Raw genomic sequence first — 24,473 nt, forward strand, 5'->3', positions numbered from 1 at the left:
CCATTTTTGTTATTTTGAAACTTTAGATGGAAGTAAAAAAAGTAATCTTGCTTAAAATATTAAAGAAATGTGTCATCTTTAACTTTATGCCTTTTGGAAATCAGGTCATCTTTTACTTGCTTTGCTATTCACAGTGACAGAAATTTTGACCAGGGATGCTCAAACTTTTGCATGCCACGGTACCTTTTATTCAAAAGAGGCAATAGGGGCAGGATGTATAATTACATGGTTGTGAGTGTATCACATTTGAATAGGGATTATTTACCACATAGTGGTGTTAGGTAGTGTTCTTGTCTGATAGTTTTGATTGAATTTGCTTGAAATAGTTTAATATATTGATAAACGTCTTTGGGTTTCAAAGTGACTGAGATCATTATGGATATAGCAGTTTCTTCTATCAAAGGGGCAGATAAATAAGCAGTTCGTGATGTGGCATGTTCCTTTGGCCTTGTGGATGCTATCAGTGCCATTCAGAACACTCTTCCATTGTGAGTGACTGTGGACCAGTGATTTTCAGGAGTGGGTAGGGATGTTGTACTACTTCAAGAAGGCTATGAGGATATTCTTGAATCTTTTCCCCATGCTCCTCATATTATTGCATATCATTTCATTGCAGAAAATGGTCTGTTTAGAGGGTCTAGTGTCAGGTATGTGAATGGCATGGTCTAACCAATTGATTGAGTGTAACTCGGGCCTTAATATTAGGGATGTTGACCTGGAAGGCGTTACTGGTGTTGGTCTACTCATCTTTTCAGTTCATTGGCAGAATATTTTGGATATGGTGTTGAAAAAGTGTAGTAGTAAAGATCTTGAGCTTTGGAAGGGGAGTGGATTACTGCTAATTGGTAAAGCATAATTTTGTAGCACCTATGATGTCTGAATTTTCAAATATCAATTTTCCTTGGGCAGTTAAAGGCTTGCTGGTGTATTGAAAGAAGTGGTGAAATTCATTTATTGATGAAAGCAATGATCAATGAAGTGATAAGTGTAGAGTCGTCCAGAATTTAATCCCAGCAATGTAAACAATGTTTAATGCTGGAAAAACAAAACCATGCAGTGAATCTCAGTGCCAATATTGCCTGCTGTTTATTAATAAACCTCAATGTATGTTGCCATCTTTATGCAGTGCCCTTGCTATCCCCTTTGGTTACTCTTGTCAGTTCTCCTACTGCCCTATTTGTCCAGGAAATTTTGGAACCTCATCCACGTATCAGAAATGACAAGCTTTCACTTCCATCGTTGGCTGTTTGTCTTTGTGTCTGCTACTCTTTCACCAAAAACTACATCAATGCCACTTTTCCCAGGACTCATTTCTAAGTCAAAGTAAAATTTATTATTGGAGTTTGTATTTGAGCCGGCTGTTGGTGTAGTGGCATCAGCACTGGACTTCAAGGCAGATGATCCTGAGTTCAAACCTAGCCAGGTCCCAACCTGGACAGCAGCAGTATCTGCGCGAAAGAAAGGCCTGGCAAACTACTTGTTGGATTCCAGACCTAACCAATTCCCCTCTACCACCACTCTCCTCTGTCTAGCGGAATTAGTTCTCGCTCTCAATAATTTCTCCTTTGGCTCCTCCCACTTACTCCAAACCAAGGGTGTAGCCGTGGGCACCTGTATGGGTCCCAGTTATGTCTGCCTTTTTGTTGGCTTTGTGGAACAGTCCATGTTTCAAGTCTATATGGGTATCCGTCCCCCTCTTTTCCTTCGCTACATCGACGACTGCATTGGCGCTGCCTCCTGCACGCATGCTGAGCTCATTGACTTCATTAACTTTGCCTCCAACTTTCACCCTGCCCTCAAATTTACCTGGTCCATTTCTGACACCTCCCTCCCCTTTCTTGATCTTTCTGTCTCCATCTCTGGAGACAGCTTATCTACTGATATCTACTATAAGCCTACAGACTCTCACAGCTACCTGGACTATTCCTCTTCCCACCCTGTCTCTTGCAAAAATGCTATCCCCTTCTCACAATTCCTCCATCTCCACTGCATCTGCTCCTAGGATGAGGCTTTTCATTCCAAGACGAAGGAGATGCCTTCCTTTTTTAAACAAAGGGACTTCTCTTCTTCCACCACCAACTCTGCTCTCAAATGCATCTCTCCCATTTCCCACACATCTGCCCTCACCCCATCCACCCGCCACCCCACTCGGGATAGGGTTCCCCTTGTCCTTACCTACCACCCCACCAGCCTCCAGGTCCAACGTATAATTCTCCGTAACTTCCGCCAACTCCAACAGGATCCCACTTCCAAGCACAATTTTCCCTTCCCCCCCCCACCCCTTTTTCTGCTTTCTGCAGGGATCGCAGCCTACGCGATGTCCACTCGTTCCCCCCCCCGCATCCCTTCCCACCGATCTCCCTCCTGGCACTTATCCTTGTAAGCGGAACAAGTGTTACACCTGCCCTTACACTTCCTCCCTCACCACCATTCAGGGCCCCAGACAGTCCTTCCAGGTGAGGCGACACTTCACCTGTGAGTCGGCTGGTGTGGTATACTGCGTCCGGTGCTCCCGGTGTGGCCTTTTATATATTGGTGAGCCCCAACGCAGACTGGGAGACCGTTTCGCTGAACACCTACACTTGGTCCGCCAGAGAAAGCAGGATCTCCCAGTGGCCACACATTTTAATTCCACGTCCCATTCCCATTCTGATATGTCTATCCATGGCCTCCTCTACTGTCAAAGTGAATCCAAACTCAGGTTGGAGGAACAACACCTCATATACCAGCTGGGTAGCCTCCAACCTGATGGCATGAGCATTGACTTCTCTAACTTCCGTTAATACCCCTTCTTACCCCATCCCTGACATATTTAGTTGTTTGCCTGTTCTCCATCTCCCTCTGGTGCTTCCCCTCCCCCTTTCTTTCTCCCGAGGCCTCCCATCCCATGATCCTTTCCCTTCTCCAGCTCTGTATCACTTTCGCCAATCACCTTTCCAGCTCTTAGCTTCATCCCACCCCCTCCGGTCTTCTCTTATCATTTTGCATTTCCCCCTCCCCCCACTACTTTCAAATCTCTTACTATCTTTCCTTTCAGTTAGTCCTGACGAAGGGTCTCGGCCCGAAACGTCAACAGTGATTCTCCTTATAGATGCTGCCTGGCCTGCTGTGTTCCACCAGCATTTTGTGTGTGTTGTTTGAATTTCCAGCATCTGCAGATTTCCTCGTGTTGGCAAACTGCTTGTGTATCTTGCCATGAACACCCTATTGACCCTTTAGTCAATGAGATCACGAAGAGTTGGACTCGACTGAACAACATATATGTTGCCATATGCTACGTTGAGATGAATTTTCTTTCATTTATCTACTGGAAAAATAAAGACGTACAATAGAATTTATTTAAAAAAAACTATGCATGAAAACTGACAAATAACCAATGTGCAAACAAAAACAAATTGTGCAAAAAATAATATTGGGAATATGAGTTGTAAAGAATTATTTGAAGTGAGTTTACATTGCAGACAGTTGCCAAGTTACAGCAGACCCTGTTACTGACACTTCACCTGTGAATCTTTTGGGGTTGTCTATTGTATCTGGTGCTCCAGATGTTGCCACCTCTTCATTGGGAGACCACTTTGTTAAGCACCTCAGCCAAAAGCGGAATTTCCCAGTGGCCAACCATTTTAATTTCTATTCCCATTCCCATTCTGACATGTTGGTCCATGATCTTCACTTGTGCCACAATGAGGTCACTCTCGGGGTGGAGGAACAACACCTCATTTAGCCTCATGGCAAGAATATCAATTTCTTCTAGTAAATGTTTTCCCTTCCCTCATTTTCTGTACCCCACTCTGGCCTCTTGCCTCTTCTCACATGCCTATCACCACCCCGATAACCCTCCTTCCCTTTCTCCCATGATCCACTTTTTTCTCCGATCAGATGCTGTCCTCTCCAGTCCTTTGTTTCCTATGCACCTGGCTTCCCTTATCACCTTCTAGCTATTCTTCTTCCCCTTGTCCTCTTTCTTCACCCCCCCCATCCTTTTACTGGGGACTGTTTGTAACTTTACCTGTCAAAAATGAAAATAAGTGTGGGAGAGGATCACAGAAGTAGCTGTGACAGGAGACTGAGCAGGCATGGGAGGAGGACTCATTGGGTGAATGAGAAGACATGCTATGTTCCCACCTGACAGAAGATTCCCACGACAACCAGAAAATCCATACTTGTTCATCCTTTCCATCTCCAAATGTGGTACAGGTTTCCCCCACTATCCAAAAGTAGAGCATTCCTATGAAACCTTTCAAAAGCCAAAATGGCGTAAAGTGAAGAAGCAATTACCATTAATTTATATGGGGAAAATTTTTGAGCATTCCCAGACCCAAAAAATAACCTACCAAATCATACCAGATAGTACATAAAACCTAAAATAACACTAATGTGTAGTAAAAACAGGAATGATATGCTACACAGTCTATATAAAGAAGAAACAATGTATATATAGTGTAGTTTCACTTACCAGAATTGGGGAGATTTAGCCAAAACTGATTTGTAGAAAAAAAAAGGCATGTACATGCATACACACACCTGCCTGCGTGAGGCTTCATTGTCATGGTAGTCTTTCTTGGGGTAAACACAAGTTTAAAGCGGGCGCCTTTTTTCATAAGAATGAAAATCCTCTGGATTTCTTCAGGTTAGCAAAAACAGGTACTAATGTAGGTCTTTCGTGAAAGCAAAGTGGCATAAAGCGAACTTTCGTAAAGCAGGGGACACCTGTATACAGTTGGCCCTCCTTATCCGCGGGATTCAACCAACCACAGATCGGGAAAATCTGGAAGTTCTCTCTCCAGCACTCGTTGTTTGTGCATGTACAGACTTGTTTCTTGTCATTATTCCCTAAACAATATAGTAAACAACTATTTACATAGCATTTACATTGTATTAGGTATTATAAGTAATCTAGAAATGACTTAAAGGTGCGGGCAGTCCCTGGGTTATGAATGAGTTCCATTCCTGAGTCGGTCTTTAAGTCGGATTTGAAGTCGGAACACGTACATCCAGTTTTATTTAGTGTCAGTTAGTCAAATGTTTTTCTTAGTATATAGTACATATTTTACCCTTCTATGCATATAAAACACTTAAGAAACATACGTATTTCAATAATTAAACCACTGTGTTGCTTAGTAATAATTGTAGCTTTCATTGGGGCAGGGTCTTTCACATGCTCCATTAAAATTGTTCCAATTGTTGACAGACTGTAGTCTAACGCTTTTCCAATGACCGATGGCATTTTACCTCTTTCCGATCGCTTTATTATTTCCACTTCATTTTCAATCGTGATTATTTTTATGAACAAAAACACTGCGGATTCAGAGCTGCACCGCTGGGTCCTAATGTCCACCAGACTGAGACATGTTAAATAAAGTCTGGGGTTCCGCTGGGTCCTAAAGACCACCACACTGCGACAGGTTAAATAAGGGAATTGAGCATCCACGTTTTTTTGGTATCTGTGAGGGGTCTCGGAACCAATCCCCCGCGGATAAGGAGGGCTGACTGTATGTGCAGCCTATCTGTAAGTCCACTATTTGTAACCTGTGAGGCATCAGGCCCTAGGCAGATCCTTTGGCTATCATTATCTCTGTATTTGTGCTACCTTTATAAATGCATTTAAACCAAAACACTGATTAATTCATCTGGGTGACATTTTGAACTGTCAACTTTTTGAGAATCCCTTTTAATCTTGGGTCTTCTGGTCCTTCCACTCTGATTTACTTCTATCCATATAAATTACTTTTTCAATTTTTAAGTTATTTCATTTTTATCAGGAGTGAGTAGTTATTAGAGTAAGATCTGCTTTGGCTTTAATCTAGAAAACAAAATAAAGATCTGATATGTATATAGTGACCATTTAAAAATAGTTTAAAATAAAAAGGAAAACATACAGAAAAAGAGCATGCCTTTTGGCTTCTTGTGCCTTGCCATTTTGTGACATTATTTTGGTGTTCTAGAGAGGTCCAAGGCTGAAGTGAACTTTTGATGACTAATGTTCTAAATTATATACAACAGTTGACCGTAATTTGCCAGTAATGTCTTCATATTATTAGAATATTACAAGGAAGTTCAAAATTAATAGGACTGTTAATCCAGAACAAGAATGCCATTTTGGTGTTTGATTCTGAATTGTTGGTGTCTCAGTAATAATTTTACTTAGTGCAGTTTTTCCCTTTAATTCTCATTTTATTTTGTACAACACATTCCTGATGAAATGCAAGAGATGTTGTCATGGTTTGCTGCATCTATTCTTGACTACTTAGCTTAATATCCTGCCTCAGCTTGTGAAGTGCTTTGAGATGAAATGATAAAATTCTCTTTTTGCCTGATCTTGATATAAAATGCTTTCAAGATTGGTTGGTATCACAGTTAACCTGGGCAGTCGAGGTTCATAAATTTGAACTGTCGTAATTTACAATTCTCCATTATGTGTGTGCTGTTTTTAAATATCCCTGTGTGACAAAACTACATTTTTTAAAATCAGGAACAGTTTCTTTAGAGTATTGATATTCAAGGTGGTAGCGGGAAATGTCTGCATTTTAACAGTTTATTAACTTCATTAAATGTTTTGGGAAATGATCCACCTTTTTCCCTTCAGTTGGTCATTTTGAAGTATTCCAAGGGTAATTCTATTTGTAAAATTTAGTTTTTTTTTGCCTGTAATTTAAATTTATAGCTGTTTTCATCTTGGATGATTTTCTTTCTCTTTTCCTCTGATTTGCTTGGATAAATAAGTTTTAGTGGTCTTACAAAGATTTTTTTTTTCTCTCCAAATGATAGAGAAAAGATTTCTCTGCAGAACTTGACCTTCTCTAAGACATTTTTTCACCAGTGACTTTTAGGAATGGTTGGACGTGATAGATAATTTTTTAAAATTTTCTTTTGCTTCTCTTTTAAATAGTTCAAACTTATATCACAAGCCTATGAGGTTTTATCAGATCCTAAGAAGCGCGACATCTATGACCAAGGTGGTGAGCAAGCCATTAAAGAAGGAGGAGTAGGGGGTGGTGGCTTCTCCTCGCCCATGGACATCTTCGACATGTTCTTTGGTGGTGGTAGCAGAATGCAAAGGGAGAAAAGAGGTACAATATTTCATCCCTATCTCAGTGGAAATTTGGTGGGTGGGAAAAAAATTCACAAACATGGAAGTAAAAACACCATTATTTGAATAGAAAGATAAATAATTGGATAGCAATTTTGTGCTACCTAAATAAAGAGCTTAAACTTTAGATGGTAGCAAGATGCTCGTTGTGCCTGCAGGTGCTATGTTAAAAGGGGGAGAGTAGTGTCAGTGAAAGATACAAACTTAAACCTAGCAGTTGTGTCACATCTGCAAAATAAAATAATGTTGTGATTCAGCTAAGAATCTATGGAAGCGAAATGGATTAAAGATGAAGACTGAGATAGTGAATGGAATTGATGGATATTTAAGGACAGAAGAATATATAAATATACTCTTAAATATGTGATAGAGGGGGAGAAAGGTAAAAATTTGAGGAATATTAATCAGGAGTAGTGGTATTTTTTCTTCTCACATTTTTTCTGTTTGCTACGGGAGAGCTGGGGGAACTTCTGATCAATTGCTACGCGATTCACGTGTGTAATCATGGCGATTGCCATGACCTGTACAATGGAGGGGGGTAATGTTGTGGTTTTTTTCATTCACAACATTAGTAGGGGGGTATTTTGTTATCTTTTTCTTTATAATCTATTTTTCTTTTTCTTTCTTTGCCTGGATGATCGGTGGGGGGGGGGGGGGGTGACACATAGCAACATGGAGAATTTTAAAAAGATTCCCCAAGATACTACGAGAGTTGAAATATTATGTATTGTTATAGATTGGAGTAACCTTGTTAAAAATAATGACTAATTTACTGAACTTTTTAAGTTTTAATGTTAATGGGCTTAATGGACCGGTGAAAAGAAAAAGAATTTTAACATACCTTAAGAAAATGAAAATAGATATAGCTTTTTTTTTACAAGAAACACATTTAACAGAGATAGAACATCAGAAATTAAAAAGAGATTGGGTCGGAAATGTTATTGCAGCTTCATTTAATTCAAAGGCGAGGGGGAGTTGCAATTTTGGTTAACAAAACTTTACCAATTAAAATACAAAATGTATTAATTGATTCTGCGGGGAGATATGTGATTGTCAAATCTTTTCAGAATTATGGACTCTTATGAATATTTATGCACCAAATGAAAATGATGTAAAATTTATACAAGAAGCCTTTTTGAACTTGGCTGTCGCACATGATAAAATACTAATAGGTGGAGACTTTAATTTTTGTCTAGACCCAGTTTTAGACAGGTCAACAAAGGTTGTTACAAAATCAAAAGTAGTAAAATTAACTTTATCATTAATGAAAGATTTAAATTTGATTGATATATGGAGAAGAATTAACCCAAGAGAATTAGATTATTTGAATAAAATGAATAGACATAAAACTTGAATTTTTCCTATTATCAATGAATATTCAAGATAGTGAAAAATATGGAATATAAAGCAAGAATATTGTCAGATCATTCCCCCTTGATAACGACAGTGATAATGATGGATAAGGAGGAACCGATTTACAGATGGAGATTTAATTCAATATTATTAAAACATCAAGATTTTTGTGATTTTATGAAAAAACATTCAATTTTTTTTAGATACAAATTCACATTCAGTTGATGATAAATTTGTATTATGGGAAGCGATGAAGGCATATTTGAGGGGCCAGATAATAAGTTATACTTCTAAAATTAAGAAGGAATATATGGTAGAAATAGATCAATTGGAAAAAGAGATTACAAAATTAGAAAAAGAATCTCAAAGATACATGACAGAAGGAAAACGAAGACAACTTGTTAATAAGAAGCTACAATATGATACATTTCAGACATACCGACTGAACAGAAAAAGCAGTTATGAGAACTAAACAGAGATATTACGAACTAGGTGAAAGATCACACAAGATTCTTGCTTGGCAGTTAAAAACAGATCAGGCTTCCAAAACGATAAATGCAATTAGAACAAGTGTAAATAAAATTACTTATAGACCTTCAGAAATTAATGAAACTTTAAAAAGTTTTTATTCTAAATTATATCAATCAGAATCACTAAATGATATTGTTGAGATAGAAAGGTTTCTATCACGAATAACTCTCCCAAAATTGAATTCGGAAAAACAGAAGGGATTAGATATGCCTTTTACATTAAAAGAGGTTGAAGAAACTTTAGGATCACTTCAGAGTAATAAATCTCCAGGAGAAGATGGTTTTCTGCCTGAATTTTATAAAAAGTTTAAAGATTTATTAATTTCTCCGTTTATGGAGTTAATACATCAGGCGGAAAGAACACATAAACTTCCAGAATCTTTTTCAATAGCAATTTTAATAGTATTGCCAAAAAAAATAGAGATCTTTTAAAGCCAGCATCATATAGGCCTATTTCTTTGTTGAACACGGACTATAAATTAATAGCAAAGATTTTATCTAATAGATTATCTAAATACTTACCAAAATTAATACATAAGGATCAAACTGGATTTATTAAAAATAGACAATCAGCAGATAACGTAACTCGGTTACTTAGCATAATTCATCTGGCACAAAAGAGGGAGGAAATGAGTGTAGCAGTTGCTTTGGATGCAGGGAAAGCATTTGATAGATTGGAATGGGATTTTTTATTTAAAGTATTGGGAAAAATATGGATTAGGAGTATCTTTTATAAATTGGATTAAAACCTTAAATACTAGGCTCTAGAGTTACAAAGTAGCCAGGAAGGAGCTGAAGAATGGAATGAGGAGATTTAGAAGAGGGCATGAGAAGTACTTAAGGATTACAGAAAACCCTAAGGCATTATACATAAATGTGAGAAATCAGAGTGTCTAGTGAGGGTTTGACTGATCAGGGATAGAAGAGGAAACGTACTTGGAGTTAGGTCCTTAGTGAATACTTCGCTTGAGTGTTTACCAATGAAAGAGACCTTGATATTTGTGAGGACAGTGTAGAATGTCCCATTAAGAAAGGAAGTGCTCATACTTTTGAGGAAAAACGATAGGATAGATCAGTCCCTGGAGCCAGACAGGATATATCCAAGGTGGTGGGAAATAAAGGAAGAGCAATGATCTTTACATCTAGCCAGTAACGATGTGTTTTCACTGACTGCAGTAGTAGCAGTTAATTGGAGGGTTTTTAAGAAAGGGAGTAGGGGTAAATAACACTGCGAGTTGTAGATCAGTAAGTCTTACTGCAGTGGTGGGCAAATTATGGGTAAAGATTCTTAGTCAGGAGTTGGGAGCATTTGGAGAAACAGTCTGATTAGGGATAGTCAGTGTAGCTTTGAAGGGTAGGTCATGCCACACAAGCCTGGTATTATTCTTTGAGGACAAAGCACATTGTGATGAAGATCGAGCAGTGGATGTGGTATATATGGAGTTTGTTAAAGTGTTTGATAAATGTTCTCCACTGTAAGTTCATTCCGACAGTCAGGTGGCATGCAATCCAGGGAAACATGGCTGTGTGGATACAGGACTGGCTTGCCAAAAGAATGGAGGGGGTGGTTGTAGATGAAGCATATTCTGCCTGGAAGTTGATGACCAGTGGTGTTCCACGAGGATCTGTTCTGGACTCCTGCTCTGAATTTTTATTAGAGACTTCTGGAAGTGGAAGGATAAGTTAGTAAATTTGCAGGTGATCTGAAGTTTAATGGAGTTGTGGATAGTGAAGAAGGTTGTTGTAGTTTAAAACAGGGCATTAACGAGATGCAGAGCTGGGCTGAGAAGTGGCAGATGGAAACAAACTCAAAAATGTGAAGTGATCTACTTCGGAAGTTCAAATTTGAAGGCAGAATACAGGGCTAATGGAAAGGTTCTTAACAGTGTGGAGGAAGAGAGTGATCTTGGGATCCATGACCACAGATCCCTCAAAGTGACACTTAAAAAGGCATATGGTGTGTTGGCCCACAATTGTCAGGAGTTGAGTTCAAGATCTGTGAAATAACTTTGCTGCTGTATAAAACCCCGGTTAGGCCACACTTGGAGTATTGTGTTCACTTCTGGTCATAGAGAAGAACAGCAGAGCAACAGCCCCTTTGGCCCATCTAGTCAATGCCAAAACCATTTAAACTGCTTACTCTCATTGACCTACACTGGCACCATAGCCCTCCATATCCATTCTATCTGTGTACTTATCCAAATTTCTTTTAAACATTGAAATTGAGCTTGTTTGCACAGCTTGTGCTATCAGCTCATTCCACACTCTCGTTCCCCTCTGAGTGAAGGCAGTTTCCCCTCATGTTTCCCTTAAACTTCTCGCCTTTCTCCTTTAAGCCATGACCTTGGGTTGTAGTCATACCCAACCACAGTGGAAAAAGCCTACATGTATTAACCATATCTATACCCTTATAATTTTGTATACATTTATCAAATCTCCTCTTAATCTTCATGTTCTAAAGAATACAATCCTAACTTATTCAATCTTTCCTTATAACTCAGGTCCTCCAGACCCAGCAACATCCTTGTAAATTTTCTCTGCAGTCTTTCAACCTTGTTTACATCTTTACTGTAGGTAGGTGACCAAAACTGCCTACAATACTCCAGATTAGGCCTTACCAATGTCTTGTACAACTTCAACTCAACTTTGCATCTGCTGTACTCGTACTTTCTTTTGACCCTATTCCCCTGTGACGCCACTTTCAATGAATTATGTACCTGTATTCCCAGATCTCTTTGCTCAACTTCACTCCTCAGTGCCCTACCGTTCACTGTGTAAGACCTAATCTGGTTGGTCCTACCTAAGTGCAGAAACCTCATACTTGTCTGCATTAAATTCCATCTGCCATTTTTCAGCGCATTTGTCCAGCTGGTACAGATCCCTCTGCAAGCCATGATAGCCTTCCTCACTATCCACCACACCCTGAATCTTGGTATCATCCACAAATTTGATGACCCAATTAACCACATTATCAGCCAGATCATTAATATAGATAACAAACAACAAACTACGTAGCATCAATTCCATTGGCACACCGCTAGTCACAGACCTCCAGTCAGAGGCAACACTCTACTACCACTCTCTGGCTTCTCGTTCCAAGCCAATGTCTAATCCAATTTATCACCTCATTCCGAATACTGAGCAACTCAACCTTCTTGACCAGCCTCCCATGCGGGACCTTGTCAGATGCCTTTCTAAAGTCAATGTAGACAACATCCACTGCCTTGTCTTCATCCACTTTCCTGTTAACTGCCTCGAAAAACTCTAAAATTGGTTAGACATGACCTACTATGCAAAAAGCTGTGCTGACTAACCTTAATTAGTCCATGTCAACTTTCCCACCACTGAGTTAGACTCACCAGGCTTTAATTTCATGGCTTCTGTTTACAGCCTTTTTGTAAACAGTGGAATAACATTGGCTATCCTCCAATCCTCTGGTACCATTCCAGTTGCTAAGGATGCTTTAAATACCTCTGCAAAGACTCCGGCAACTTCTGCACTCACCTCCCGTAGGGTCCGATGGAACACCTTGTCAGGCCCTGGGGATTTATCCACCCTGATTTGCCTCAGGGTAGCAAACACCTCTTCTTCAGTAATCTGTACAGCGTCCATGAAGTTGACGCTGCTTTGCCTCACTTCTATAGGCTCTGTATCTGTCTCCTGAGTAAATACAGATGCATAAAATTCATTTGTTTTGGCTCCACACATGGATTACCAATATGATCTTCCAGAGGACCAACTTTATGCCTTTCTTTTAGCTCTTCTGATTCCTTACTTGAGTGTTCTTTTGCATTTATTGTACTCCATAAGCACCTCATTTGATCCTGCTTGCCTGTACCTGCTATGAACCTTTTTTTCTCTTTTAAACCAGGGCCTCCATCACATCTTTTGAAAACCAAGGTTTTCTACGCTTGATATCTTACCTTTTATTCTGACAGGCACGTACACTCAGAATTTCATTTTTGAAGGCCTCCCACTTAACAAGTACACCTTTGCTGACAGTCTGTCCCAATCTATACTTGCCAGATCATTTCTGATACCATCAAAATTGGCCTTTCTACAGTTTAGAATTTCAACCCGCGGACCAGACCTATCTCTTTGCATATTTACTTTGAAACTAAAGGCATTGTGGTCACTGGATGCAAGTGTTCCCCTCCACAAACTTCTGCTAACTGCTGTGTCTGATTCCCTAATAGCAGATCCGGTGTTGCATGCTCACTTGTTGGGACTTCTATGTATTGATGAAGGAAACTTTCCTGAACGTGTTTGACAAACACTATCCCATCTAATCCTTCAGCACAGCTCTAAACTCTCAGAAATCACTGGAACCCAAGCCCTCTTCTACAATCCAGAGAAGTTTTGTCATAAGTGGTCCTCCTGGAAGAGTTGCTGCCAAAAGCTATTCCTCCAAAGTGGAAACAAAGCCAAGAGATTCACCTATATACAAAAACACAAGGACTGAGGAGCTGAACAATAGCAAGTGCTCCGGACTGATGAGACAAAATTTGAAATTTTTGGCTCAAACATGAGAGTTTGTCTATAGAAGAGCTGGAGAGAGCTACGTGCATGAGTGTCTGCAGCATAGTGAAGCATGGTAGAGATTCCCTGCAGATTTGCAAATGGAGTTGGTGATTTGGTTAGAATTAATGGAATCCATGACGCTGAGAAGTACAAGTAGATTCCCATCCATCACGCAATACCATCAGGGAGGCATCTGAATGATCCCAATTTCATTCTGCAGCAGGGCAATGACCCCAAGCACACAACTAAGGTCATAAAGAACTATTTTCAGTGAAAAGATCAAGGAGTTATGCAACAGATAGTATGGGATCCACAGAGCCCTGATCTCAACATCATTGAGGCTGTTTGGGATTACCTGGAGAGGCACTAGCAGACAAGGCAGCCAAAGTCTGCAGAAGAACTGGCAAGTTCTCAAAGATGCCTGGAACAACCAACCAACCAGCCAATGATTTTTTTTTTGTTGCTCGCTCTCTCTTCTCCCCTCCCCCCAAGTACACTGCAGTGCACCTAAGAGAATTGATGCAGTTACCAAATACTGATTCAATTTATCTTTTATCATTTATTGCCTTTCATAGTGATTTTTTTATATTTTGAAAATTTTCATTTTTTTTCAATTTTTATTGATTTCTTGCATAAAAGAATAGAGTACAGTGGGATATATCAATTACAATATATTGTAATCACAAATATCTCATTTCCCCATATCCATATAAATTAAATTTCAACAAAATATTGAAAAGAGATAATTTTATTATACAAAAAAAATCTAAACCCACTACCAGAAAAAAATTGCTGTTTGGTTTTTTTAAAAAAAAAGAAAAAGTCCTTATCATATAGTAAAACATATTGGCCAACATCTGTGCTTAATAACATCAAAGATTTTGAAAATAATTCAAAAAAGGTCTCCACAATGTTAAAAAATCTTGTCTAGGTTAAGAAATTGAACAGTGAATCTTCTCTAAATTTAAACATGTCATAACATCATTTAACCAATGAGTATGAGTAGGCGGAGTGGCATCCTTCCACTTAAGCAACAATGCCCTCTTGGCTATAAGAGAAATAAAAGCTAAAATGTGCAAATCATGTGTCTCCAAAATAATATAATTTCCTCCAGTAATACCAATAAGGCAGTCAAAGGATTAGGTTTAAAATTTACATTAAAAAGCACCGAAAAAGTTTGGAATACTTCCTTCCAATATTTTTCAAGACTCGGACAAGTCCAAAACATATGAATTAGTGAAGCTTCTCCATTGTTACATCTATCACAATAGGGAGATATATCCGAATAAAAACAAAACAGCTTATCTTTAGTCGTGTGGGTCCTATGAACCACTTTAAATTGTAGAAGGGAATGATGGGCACATAACAATGAGGTATTAACCAATTAAAAAATTTCATTCCAAGTATCCTCAGAAATTGGAATCTGTAAATCTTGTTCCTAGAGATTTTTAATTTTGTCTAAAGGAATATTTCTCATTCCCAACAATGTAACATAAAAATTAGATATAGATCCATTATGGAAGGGTTTCAAATTAAAAAATGTATCAAGTAGATTCTTATCTGGACTTTTAGGAAATGAATGTACTTGAGAACACAAAAGTCTCTAATTTGTAAATAATCAAAAAAGTGGGTTTTGGGTAGGCTATACTTGGCTGACAGTTGTTCAAGTGAAGAGAGACTATCTCCAACAAACAAATCCTGAAAACATTTAATACCCAATCTATTCTATAAAAACTACATCAGTCATAGAAAGTTTTTTAAAAGAAAAGGTTAGAAAAAATGGGACTTGAAAGTGGGACTCAATAAACCAAAATATTTTCTAAATTGTACCCAAATCCTCAAAGTGTGTTTAACTACAAAATTATCAGTTAAATTAAAGGAATTGAGGATCCGAGAAAAGAAATGATGGAAAAATTTATTAACAGAATTAGCTGTTAAAGAAACCCACCGGACAGTCCTCTCGATTAATATAATATAGCCAAAACATAAGATTACGTATATTGACTGCCCAGTAATAAAACCTAAAATTGGGTAAGGCTAAACCTCCATTCTTTTTAGCTTTTTGAGAATTAACTTTATTTGATCCAGAAATTTTTATTTTTCCATATATAAGATGATATAATAGAATCCAGAGAATCAAAGGATTTAGGAATAAAAAACAGTTACGGCCTGAAATAAATATAAAAATTGAATTAATTCGGCCAATCAACGATAAAGAGAGGGTGACCAATTTGATGGTGCCTTCTTAACTTGCAAGTGTAAAAAAAGTTTTCTTTAAAAAGGAATTTATAGCTCCTAGTAATTGTTACACCCAAATAAGTCGATTGATTTCTTACAATTTTAAAAGGAAGGTTAATAATAACTAATACCAAATTATTCGAGGGGAAAAAGTTCACTCTTATGAAAGTTATTTTTGAAAGCATCTTCACTTTACAGCATTTTTTTTAACATGCCTAAGACAGTACTGTAGGTGTGCAAAATTTGACAGGCATGGGAAATATGAGAAGCGTTATTTTTGCATGTAAAGGGTATCAAAAACGTAAGAGCATGGTTTTGAGAGGAACATGTTTTAAAGGGGATCAGAGAGGAATTTTTCTTTGGTGTGGGTGATACGTGGAACATGTTGCTGAAGGAAGTGGTGGGATCAGATACAATTAGATTTTAGAGGCACTTGAATAGGCAATGCCTAGGATATGGTACTGTTGCAGTCCATTGAGATTAATGATAAATGGGCAAAAAGATCAGTGTGAAAGTGAACATGGTGGACCAAAAGGCTTGCTTTTTTGATGAAGGAAGGAAACCATTATATAAATTGTTTGAAAGTTGTTTATGAATTGAAACTCAGCTGTTAAAGCCCAAATCAAATTTTCTAGTTTAAACAGCTAATTATATAAAATTGTTCTTCATTTGCACAATCGTCTATCTGAATTGTGGCAGTCTTAGGGTTCATCTGAAGTAGAAATCTAAAATATGGAAATGAAAGTAAAGCTTTGTGGGTTGGGCAAGTAAAAATGGAGTAACATACTGCCTGACTTGCTGAGTTCCTCCACCATTTTGTTTTTCTTCCTCCTTCTTTTGAAGTCCTAATGAAGGATCTCTGCCCAAAATTTCAACTGTTAATTTCCCTCCACTGATGCTGCCTGATTTTGTTGAGTTCCTCCAGCATTGTGTGTGACTGCTTTTAATGCTCCCTCTAATTCTATACTATTGTGTGATGATACATGCCCCCACCTACACTGTGAGGTTATTTAAAGTTAACCTGTCATCATTGCAGTTGTCTAATTTTTTTTATCTTAGTGCTGAAGCAAAACTGATTGTTAAATATTAATGTTAAAACTTTAATGTGTAAGTGTTTTCTGCATATCTTGACTGCATTACTCATTTGTGCCTAGGCAAGGATGTTGTTCACCAGTTGGCTGTTTCACTTGAAGATCTTTACAATGGGGCCACAAGGAAGTTGGCATTGAAGAAAAATGTAATTTGTGACAAATGTGATGGTGGGTATACAATTAGATTCACAATTGTTAGGCCGAACCTATAACACTAACATATTTGAAAGTAGGAAACAAAAACTGGTTGGTATTTCCATAACTGACACAATTTCATAGGAATTATCAATCCACAATTGAAGGGATCGCATTGAAAGTAGCTTGCCCCTGTTACAACATAATTTGTAATAATGGATGAACTTAATTAAACTAAAAGAATGACCAAAGTCCTTATGGAAAGTTTGGTAGCAATTTTGGAATAGATAGAAATGAAGGGTGCCTTTTGAATAGTAAATTTAGGGGTGGGTCAATCAAGGATTAACATAGAGGTTTAAAACATTTAGAATAGCAAAATGAAATGTAGTTTTTATGTTTCTGTTGCAGCTTTATAAAACTGATTAGGTTGAATCAGACATTGTATTTATTTCTGGTCACTGCATTACAGGATGGATGTTGGGACTGTTTCTATTTACATTATATGTCAATGATCTGGTTGACAGAATTTGTGGCCAAGTTTGCACATGATACAAAGATGGGTAGAGGAGCGGGTTGTGTTGAAGAAGCAGAGAGGCTACAGAAAGACTTAGAATGGGTAAATAAATAGCAGATGGAATACAATGTCAGGAAGTGTATGGCTATGCACGTTAGTAGAACAAAAATGTAGACTTTTTTAAATGGAGAGGGAAAATTCAAAAATCTGGGGCGCAAAGGGACTTGGGAATCCATGTGCAGGATTTGCTGAAGGTTAATTTGCAGGTTGAATCAGTGGTGAGGAAAACAAATGTGATGTTAGTATTCATTTTGAGAGGACTAGAACTACAAAAGCAAGGATGTAATTTTGAGACTTAAAAGGCACCCCGAGGCCTTTTAGAGAGCAGTTTTGGGCTCCTTATTTAAGGATGTGTTGACTTTGGAGAGGGTTCAAAAGAGGTTCACAAAACTGATTCTGGGATTGAAAGGCTCATCATATGAGAGTGTTTGGCTCTGGGCCTGTACTGTCTGGAATTCAGAAGAATTGGGGAGGGGAATCTCATTGAAACCTATTGAATGTTGAAAGGCTTTGATAGATTTAATGTGAGAGGATATTTCCTGTGGTGGGGGAGTCTAAGACCAGAGAACAGAATCTCAGACTGGAGGGATGTCAATTTATAATTGGGATGAGGAATTTCTTAAGGCAGAAAGGGGTGAATCTGTGGAATTAATTGCCATGGTGGCTGTGGAGGCCAGGTCCATGATTATATTTAAGGCAGAAGTTGATAAGTTCTTGATTGTTCAGAGAGGAGGGAGAAGGTAGGAAATTGGGGCTGAGGGAAAATGGATCAGCCATGATGAAATGGTTGAGCACATTTGATGGGCCAAATGGCAGAATTGTGCTCCTTTATCTTGTGGTCTTATGGACGTCAAGGCTATGGCAAGGGTGTAGAAAATGCTTACCAAGATGCTGCCTCAATAGAAATTGGACTAATAGTTGTTTTCTCTGGAGTGGAGGAGGTTGAGAAAAGGTCAAATGAGAAGCGTGTCTGGATGACCAGTACTTTCTTCCCTGGGTCACAATGTCTAATATTAGGCATGATTTGAGGTGGTGGGGGGAGAAATGGGGGACGTTCAAAGAATTGTTGGGCAGGTTTTTTTTTAAATAGTGGTGGGTAACTGGAATGCACTGACGGGTGGTGGAGACATTTAGAAAGGCATTTAAGAGGTGCTTAAATTATGCACATAATTAAATAGGAAAAAGGGTAGTGATGGTCCCGACTGAAGAGAAAAGGTGTCATAGGTAGGTTGACACAACACCATGGGTTAAAGGGCCCGTTTGGAAATAAATTATGGCATTTGATATTTTTTGAAAAATTTTCAGTGGTATTGTTAATAATCCAACTGTGAAGTCAACAAGTTATTTTGCAAAATATTTTCCTCTAAAATCAGTTCAAAAGGGCATTTGATGGGTGTTTTTCATCTAAAAGCATAATATTCAAAGATTTTGGTGTGGGTTCACCCTAGTTTTAGAGAAACTACTCTACTTAACAGGGAAAGACATTGTCTTCCCTGCTTTCAGGTGATCGTTTCCTGGTTACACTTTGATAAATTTATCCTGATGCTTTTCTTACCTGCCCCGTCAATTTAAAGAGATGTTCAACATCTCTTTTCATTTTTCTTAGTTAATCCATAGTCTATTGGCACTAGCATATTCTGGATAGGAATTTATCTTTTCTCTATATATAAAATGAAAGGCTCAGAAACTGGACTTTTTGGGGTATGCTATCAAGGCCTACATGTGAAATGATCAGGGGTGCTGCAGTGATTCCTTTTTATTTGCCTATTAGATACTTCTCAGCCCAGTTTTGCATCCTATCAACATCCCACTGTAACCTCTGACAGCTCTCCACACTATCCACAGCACCCCCAACCTTTGTGTCATCAGCAAATTTTACTAACCCATCCCTCCACTTTCTTATCCAGGTCATTTATAAAAATCACGAAGAGTAGGGGGTCCCAGAACAGATCCCTGAGGCACAGCACTGGTCACCGACTTTCATGCAGAATATGATCCCTCTACAACCACTCTTTGCCTTCTGTGGGCAAGCCCATTCTGAATCCACAAAGCAATGTCCCCTTGGATCCCATGCCTCCTTACTTTCTCAATAAGCCTAGCATGGGGTACCTTATCAAATGCTTTGCTGAAATCCATATACACTACATCTACAGCCCTACCTTCATCAATGTGTTTAGTCACATCCTCAAAAAAAAATTCATTCAGGCTCGTAAGGCATGACCTGCCTTTGACAAAGCCATGCTGACTATTGCTAATCATATTATGCCTCTCCAAATGTTCATAAATCCTGCCTCTCAGGATCATCTTCATCAATTTACCAACCACTGAAGTAAGACTCACTAGTCTATAATTTCCTGGGCTGTCTCTACTCCCTTTCTTGAATAAGGGAACAACATCCACAACCCTCCAATCCTCCGGAATCTCTTCTGTCCTCATTGATGATGCAAAGATCATTGCCAGAGGCTCAGCAATCTCCTCCCTCGCTTCCCACAGTAGCCTGGGGGTACATCCTGTCCAGTCCTGGTGACTTATCCAACTTGATGCTTTCCAAAAGCTCCAGCACATCCTCTTCCTTAATATCTATATGCTCAAGCTTTTCAGTCTGCTGCAAGTCATCACTACAATCACCAAAATCCTTTTCCATAGTGAATACTGGAGCAAAGTATTCATTAAGTACCTCTGCTATTTCTGTTTCCATACATACTTTTCCACTGTCACACTTGATTGGTCCTATTCTCTCACATCTTACCCTCGTGCTCTTCACATACTTATAGAATGCCTTGGGGTTTTCCTTAATCCTGTCCGCCAAGACCTTCTCATGGCCCCTTCTGGCTCTCCTAATTTCATTCTTAAGCTCCTTCCTGTTGGCTTTATAATCTTCTAGATCTCTATTATTACCTAGTTATGTGAACCTTTCGTAAGCTCTTCTTGACTAGATTTACAACAGTCTTTGTATGCCATGGTCCTGTACCCTACCATCCTTTCCCGTCTCATTGGAATGTACCTATGCAGAGCCCCACGCAAATATCCCCTGATCATTTGCCACATTTCTTCTGTATGTTTCCCTGAGAACATCTGTTTCCAATTTATGCTTCCAAGTTCCTGCTTGATAGCCTCATATTTCCCCTAAAAGTGCTCCTGTGTTCAGCCAAGGTGGCACACAGAGGGTGGGAAACATTGTCCTGAATTACCAGGATTTTCCATAGGGCCCTTTGTTCTACCACAGCCTCCAGTGTGACCAATTTGACTCCTATAAAAGAGCCACCTATTCTAATCAGTTTATTGAGCCTGTTGGCTCACCCGTGTTGATGCCATTGTCCCAGTACAGCACTGCATAGATTATACTGGCAATAACAGACTAGTAGAAAATGTGAAGGAGAGGCCTGCATATTCCAAAGGATCTTGGTCTCCTCAGGAAGTTGAGGTGACTCTGGCCCTTGTATAGAGCCTCTGTGTTAGTGCTCCACTGAAGGCTGCCATCCAGGTATTTGTAGGTCCTCACCACATCCACATTCTCACCATCAATATATAACAGGGAGCTGTGCAGGCTTAGTCTTCCTAAAGTCCATCACCATCTCCTTTGTCTTACCGATGTTGAGCTGCAGATGATTCAGCTTGCACCATTTCACAAAGTCCTCCACCAGAGCCCTGAATTCATCCTCCTGTCCTCCCTTTATACACCCAACAATGCTGAGTCATCAGAGAATTTCTGCAGATTACTTGACTCGGTTTTGGATCTAAAGTCTGAGGTATGCAGGGTAAACAGGAAGTCACCAATACAGTCCCCTGTGGGGGCCCCCGGTGCTGCTTATAGCCATGTCTGACACACAGCTCTGAAGCTGCACAAACTGTGGTCTGCCAGTCAGGCAGTCCATTGTCCAGGATACAATGGAAGTGCCAAGCTGCATTGAACAGAGCTTTCCGCCAGCAGTGAGGGCTGTGTGGTATTGAAGGGACTTGAGAAATCAAAAAAATGTGATCCTCACAGTGCTGCCCTGCTTATCCAAATAGGAGAAGGTTCTGTTCAGCAGGTAAATGACAGCATTGTTGACTCCAGTGTGCTCCTTGTAGGCGAACTGCAGGAGATGAAGAGCTGATCTGACCAGGGGTCGGAGGTGAGCCAGGACCAGCCTCTCTAGGGTTTTCATGATGTAAAGTCAAGACCACTGGATGATAGTCATTCAAGACTTTTTGTTGGCCCTTCTTGGGTACTGGGACCACATGTTTTCCACACAGTTGGGACCCTTTCCAGGCTGAGACTCAGATTGAAAGTGCGCTGGAGAACTGCACACAGCTGCTCAGCACACTCCTTCAGGACCCAGTCGCAATGCTTTGCTGTGTCTGAATTTCCCCAGATCTCTTCTCACTTGCTCATTAGTGAAGGGGAGTTCGTGATGGCTGGGGAGTTGGTGGAAAGTAAGGGTGAGGGGGTAAGAGGTGCAGATTGGGACGATGGCAGTTGTTATTTGGAGGTGTGGATGGTAGGTGCAGGGCAAGGAAGGGATGTAGACAGTGGTAGCCTGTGTTGTTCATCCACATTGAATTGAAGGAAGGATGGAAGGCATTGGGTACCTTGGCACCTGGACTGGTGTGCTGAGGGGGTGTGAACAGGAGGGCAATTGTCAAACCTATTGAAGAGTTGGTTTAATTTATTAACCCATTCACAACTGCATTCTGAGGCTCTACAGCTAGGCTGAATGAAGTCAGTGATGTTCTTCATGCCCCTCCACACCTCCCTTGTGCTACTCTGCTCACGTTTGTTCTTCAGCTCTCTCCTGTATTCCTCTTTAGCCACCTTGATCTTCTCCTTTAGCTCCCTCTGCATAGGTTTCAATTCCTCCCTTTCTCCTGATCTAAAGGCTCTTTTTTTGTGTGGTAGAGAAAAGCCTTTGAATCACTGGTGACCCATGTGCTTTGGAAGATAGTTTTGTGGAGATACTGATAAGAAACCTGAAACAAACAATGAGAGCCACCAATAAATCTTAAGTAAATGGAGATGGCTATTAAACAGTAACATATAAATTTAGTTGTAATCATAAGTGAACAGTAAATTTTATCAAATGCTCTCTATGGCAAATGAAATAATTTTTTTTGCTGTTACCTGTTTTTAAAAACGAACAGGTTTAGGAGGCAAGAAAGGAGCTGTGGAAAAGTGTGCAAATTGCAAAGGCCGAGGGATTGAAATCCATGTTCAACAAATTGGACCGGGTATGGTGCAGCAGATTCAGACAATGTGCTCAGAATGCCATGGACAAGGTGAACAGATTAATCCAAAAGACCGATGTAAGAATTGTAATGGACGCAAAATTGTGAAAGAAAGAAAAATATTAGAAGTTCATGTGGACAAAGGTAAATTAAGCTGAGAATAGTGATATGTGTTGATCCTATAACTTGTATTTTGCTTTATATTCAAAAATCTTTTTTTTTAAAAATTAAGGTATGCAAGATGGGCAGAAGATAACCTTTCGTGGAGAAGGGGATCAGGAGCCGGGATTAGAACCTGGTGATGTCATCATTGTGCTTGATCAAACAGAACATGAAGTGTTCCGAAGACATGGAAATGACTTGGTCATGAAGATGGAAATATTACTAGTGGAAGCTTTGTGTGGTTTCAGAAAAACAATAGAAACACTTGACAAGAGAATGCTTCTGATTAGTTCAAAATCAGGTTAACATTTTTTTATTTTGGCATTTGTGTCTTTATAACACAAAGTTACTAAACTTTTAAAATATTTTTCAAATATACAGTGATGCATCTTAATTTGTGATTTCTATTTGATACTTTCTAATAGACTTGTGGAACTTATGTCATTTTCTACTTCATAAATTTTGAAAGCCTTTTTATTACATTGCCCGTGAATTTTTTTGGGGGTAAAGTGCACAACTTCATAATCCCAACTTTGCTATCAAACCTGCAGATAAAAGTGGATGTGGTTCTAGCCTGGCAGACTGATCAAGTCAAGTCAACTTTTATTGTCATTTTGACCATAACTGCTGGTACAGTGCATAGTAAAAATGAGACAACGTTTTTCAGGATCTCTACCTTGGTGAGGCCTGACAGCAACGCTGAGACAGCTCTTGCTTACCTCTTGAAAAAGACTATCAGAACTTTGTCTCCAGCACCATCACCAATCTCATCAATTCTGAGATCTACCATTTACTGCCACCAAACTCATAGTTCCCTAACCTTGCAGTGCTTGTTTCTACATCCTACCCAAGATCCACAAATCTGACTGTCCGGGTAGGCCCATTTTCTCTGCCTGCTCCTGCCCACTGAACTTGTGTCTGTGTAGTTTGACTCCATTCTATCCCCATTAGTTCAGTCCCTTCCCACCTACATCTACTACACTTCTCATGCTCTCGATCTCCTCAACAACTTTCAATTCCCTGGCCCTGACCAAATCATTTTCACCATGGAAGTTCCTATTCAGTTCTATTCCCAATCAAGAAGGCCTCAAAGCTCTCTGCTTCATTCTTAACAAAAGATCCAACCAGTTCCTCTCCACTACCACCTAGCAGAACCGGTCCTCACCCTCAACAAATTCTCCTTGTGCTCCAAACATGAGAGAATCTGCAGATGCTGGAAATCCATGTAACACACACAAAATGTTGGAGGAACTCAGCAGGCCAGGCAGCATCTATGAAAAAAAGAAACGTCTCAGCCCAAACCGTCAACTGTACTTATCCCTGCAAGAGAGCAGTCCTACATCTGCCCATGCACTTCCTCCCTTGCCTCCATTCAAGGCCCCAAACAGTTCTTCCAGGTGAGGAAATTCTTCTGCAAATCTGTTGGGGTTGTCTATTGTATCTGGTGCTCCTGATTTCCCCTCCGCTCCATCTGCCAAAAGTAGAATTTCCTGGTGGCCAACAATTTGAATTCCTATTCCCAGTCCTGTTCTGACATGTCAGTCCATGGCTTTCTCTTGTGCTACCCTCAGGGT

At 39.4% G+C, this 24,473-nt stretch overlaps 1 protein-coding gene across 1 annotated transcript in view; it reads left to right on the forward strand.

Annotated features, from left to right (window-relative positions):
- Nucleotides 1–24,473, forward strand: part of LOC140714112 (dnaJ homolog subfamily A member 4-like) — a 28,902-nt gene that overhangs the window by 3,238 nt on the left and 1,191 nt on the right. Inside the window, exons 2-5 of the mRNA XM_073024886.1 lie at nucleotides 6,890–7,070; nucleotides 16,887–16,991; nucleotides 22,654–22,881; nucleotides 22,970–23,200. Of these exons, the coding sequence (XP_072880987.1) occupies nucleotides 6,890–7,070; nucleotides 16,887–16,991; nucleotides 22,654–22,881; nucleotides 22,970–23,200 (745 nt within the window). The remainder of the gene's footprint in view (nucleotides 1–6,889; nucleotides 7,071–16,886; nucleotides 16,992–22,653; nucleotides 22,882–22,969; nucleotides 23,201–24,473) is intronic.

Source organism: Hemitrygon akajei, chromosome 21, assembly GCF_048418815.1.
Source record: "Hemitrygon akajei chromosome 21, sHemAka1.3, whole genome shotgun sequence".
Lineage (NCBI taxonomy): Eukaryota > Metazoa > Chordata > Chondrichthyes > Myliobatiformes > Dasyatidae > Hemitrygon > Hemitrygon akajei.